The sequence below is a fragment of the Bidens hawaiensis genome, unplaced genomic scaffold, assembly GCF_021521415.1.
Source record: "Bidens hawaiensis isolate Kalapana, Puna unplaced genomic scaffold, B.hawaiensis_p1.1 tig00015920_1, whole genome shotgun sequence".
Taxonomy (NCBI): Eukaryota; Viridiplantae; Streptophyta; class Magnoliopsida; order Asterales; family Asteraceae; genus Bidens; species Bidens hawaiensis.
In genome coordinates, this window is record NW_027492428.1 from 135,665 (window position 1) to 138,730 (window position 3,066).

Sequence of the window (3,066 nt, forward strand, 5' to 3'; positions counted from 1 at the left end):
TACGGGGGATAAAAACTAGTGTGTGTATATATATTTAATTAGTAACGGTCATATGACCGTTTGAATTAAATATTGTTTTTTTTCTCCTCCTTTTCCCGCGTTTTACACATAACGCGCAAAAAAAAACACCAAAACGCCGCCCCATAACACGCCATTACGGATGTTCTTAAAACTTAACTATTAAGAGGTTCTAAGCTCTATAAGCTACTAAAACGTCTAACTAAACACACTCTACCTTTGACTGAATTAGAGGTATCTATTAATAAAATGAATAAGACACTACCAAACAGGCTGTGGTACTGTAATCGTAACGAAATTATGTGGATTATATTTTTAAATTATATCTGACATCTCAATATATCAAATAAATATTTAAGATGAGTGACGATGCTGAACTTGTTTCTCACATATAGCACTTGTAACTTGTAAGATCATAATGTAGATCACTAAAGTCCAAATATTGCCTACTTGTTGCGTGTAAATAGCTTAGTTAAGTGTCATATACACACTGTATGATTATCCTCCTTTTTTTTCCTTTTTAAACATGTCCGACTGCGAGTGGGAAACTGAAGTTCAAACTCAACTTATAGTTCTCACTGGTGCTTGTTACATAATTATTGACGAACAAACTTGATCATAAGTATCTGCACAAAAATGAAAGATTGATCTTGAGTTAATTCGAGGGTTTTTAAATTATTTGTCTTTCAATTTACGCATGTGTTCTTCATCCCTAAAATCTATCTTAATACTCGAAGATTTCATTGAAACTCGAAATCATAAGTCTTATAAAAAGCTAAGAAAAAAAAAGCATTACATAACTTTAAATACTATCTACTGGGATCAAACTGAAGATTCATTAACTTCCCATTAGAAACCTCTTCAAGCTGATCATTCGACCCACAAGTTTTCTTCAACTCATTGTATTTTCCAACATCAAACCCTTCAATCTTCATCAACTTCTTCTGCCTCGCATGAAACCTGCTCTGAAAAAACGCCTCAAAACAAGGCTCTCTTGATGTCCTGATGAAATATGCAAACCCTAACATGAAATACAGCGATGTAACATAAAAACAAATCGGTTCCATAACGTCCCATGACAGTTCCCAAAACGTTAACCTCATGAACGCCGCCGTCTGCACCACCAGGTACCCTAACCCACCCCAAAGCTCCCGCCGGACATGCTTCCCTGCCTTGTCATCGATCGCCGACTTCCACTGCTCCATTTCTTCCAGCTCCTTCACCTGCGCATCATCTACCGTCATGATCATGAGCTCGTTGATTGCTTTCACTATCTGCAATAACAAAAACATGAATTTGTTTGATTTTAGCGAAGGTAGTAAAGGTAGGGGATTCGGTACAAATTAAATTAACATACTAAACATACAAATAGCTAGATTAACTCTACAGTTTTGCACTTGAGTAATTAAATTTCAAAAAATAAAGTAGAATATTAATTAGTTTGGTTTGAAAATTTTAAATTATAATATTTACGTCAGTATTACTATAATTATTCTAGTTATTTGTATAAGTTAACTAACCTGCTCAGGTTTAAGGAAAACGATGTTTCCCAAGACGATGACAGAACCCGAATTCTCTAGAACTTTCGCGAGTTCTACACCTTCTTGTTTATCAGAACATCCATCCACACACATCTGAACAAACTCATCATACGACACACGGTTCTTCCCGTTACTCCTCAGTTTCGATTTCAACATCTTTATTCGCGAAGCGCGAAGGATCTTCTTAGCGTCCGCCACCGTCAACTGGCTCTTCGTCTGGCGACGAACAAGGTTTCTCGCAATGTCCATCTCTTTAATCTTCTCAAACAGCTTCTCTCCGCCGGGACGGAAGATCTCCGGCAAGTTCGCTGTGGAAGATAGGTACAACGGCCGCTGTTGAAGAAACCGGCGGAAGATCGAGTCGTTTACCGGCTCGGATGGTGCTCCGTCCGGATTAGGTTGCATCATGGATTGAACAGATGATGAAGACGATGAACAAGTTCTAACTAATGTTTGATTCAACAGCTTGTAAGTACTTGTGTTAAACAACTTTTGTACTTTGTTTTGCTTGAATGCCATTGTTGCAACACAAGCTCTATAGTTATACTTCTCTTCTTTTTCGGTTATGGTGTTACTCGTTATTTATAGGTGGTGTCACTAATCCTGACTAGTGTCACAGATAAGATAAGGGTAACTATAGTTAAAAATACAGTTATATAAATATCAAAGCTTGTGAACTTCTGAAGGAACCATATACAGAAAAACTGATTCTTTTTCTTAAAAATACAGTTATATACAGAAAAACTGATTCTTAAAAATACAGTTATATAAGGATTAGCGGCGCAGCTTGTTGCTCGCTTACCCATTATCCAGATGTAGTTCGGTTTGTGTTACATATAAAAGGATCAATTCTTTTTCTGAATTTGAAAGCAACCCATCATATCATTACAATGGTTTTAATTCAAATGACAAATCCTTGTTTCTTCATATTTGTTTGCATGTTATTTGATTATTTTACGTTGTGACAAATTGGTTAGATTGTGGAGTAATATTTTAGTTAATAGGTGAAAAATCAGATGTGTCGTTATTGTATAGGTGGTAAAATTTATTAAAAGTTTTCAAGTTTTTCTCGTTTTTTACGTCAAAACAAAGTCTAATATAATTGCTTTCTGAAAGCAGAAAATTGGGAGAACCACCTTCCCCAGAAAATGACTACCGAGTATTCACATGACAAACTTAATCACCATACACGTGTAAGTAAGCACCGTTTGATTAAATTCATTACCCATAAATATAGCAAATGATGACTGGGCTAAATTCAGGATGTCTACAATTTTAGAAGAGTATAGTTACGTGTCAATAAAGTTGTACACGCATGCATGATCTACCTGTCTTGATTGAACCTTGTTGTTCGATGCGGCAATGGATGAAACATGACATAATGAACATGAAAATCATGTCATATGGATTCATAGGTTCATGCATTTTCTTTTTATTGTGCCAAAAGTTCACACCACTACATGTTTTCCCTTACCAGATTGTCTTTCAGGTTAATAAAAGCATGACT

At 35.8% G+C, this 3,066-nt stretch overlaps 1 protein-coding gene across 1 annotated transcript; it reads right to left on the bottom strand.

The window, feature by feature from the left end:
• Nucleotides 1–702: 702 nt before the first annotated feature.
• On the bottom strand, nt 703–2,175 carry LOC143550068 (calcium uniporter protein 4, mitochondrial-like). Its single transcript, XM_077040803.1, has 2 exons — nt 1,539–2,175; nt 703–1,292 (listed from the first exon to the last, which is right to left on the bottom strand). The coding sequence occupies exons 1-2, from the start codon at nt 2,076–2,078 to the stop codon at nt 828–830; spliced, it is 1,005 nt and encodes a 334-aa protein (XP_076896918.1). The 5' UTR covers nt 2,079–2,175; the 3' UTR covers nt 703–827.
• Between the last annotated feature and the right edge of the window lie 891 nt (nt 2,176–3,066).

Bases quoted from the DNA above. Each gene is read 5' to 3' on its own strand.
- LOC143550068 (XM_077040803.1), bottom strand. From the start codon at position 2,078: ATGGCATTCAAGCAAAACAAAGTACAAAAGTTGTTTAACACAAGTACT. The intron at 1,293-1,538 runs GTTAGTTAACTT...TTGTTATTGCAG, and splicing joins TTTTCCTTAAACCTGAGCAG to ATAGTGAAAGCAATCAACGA.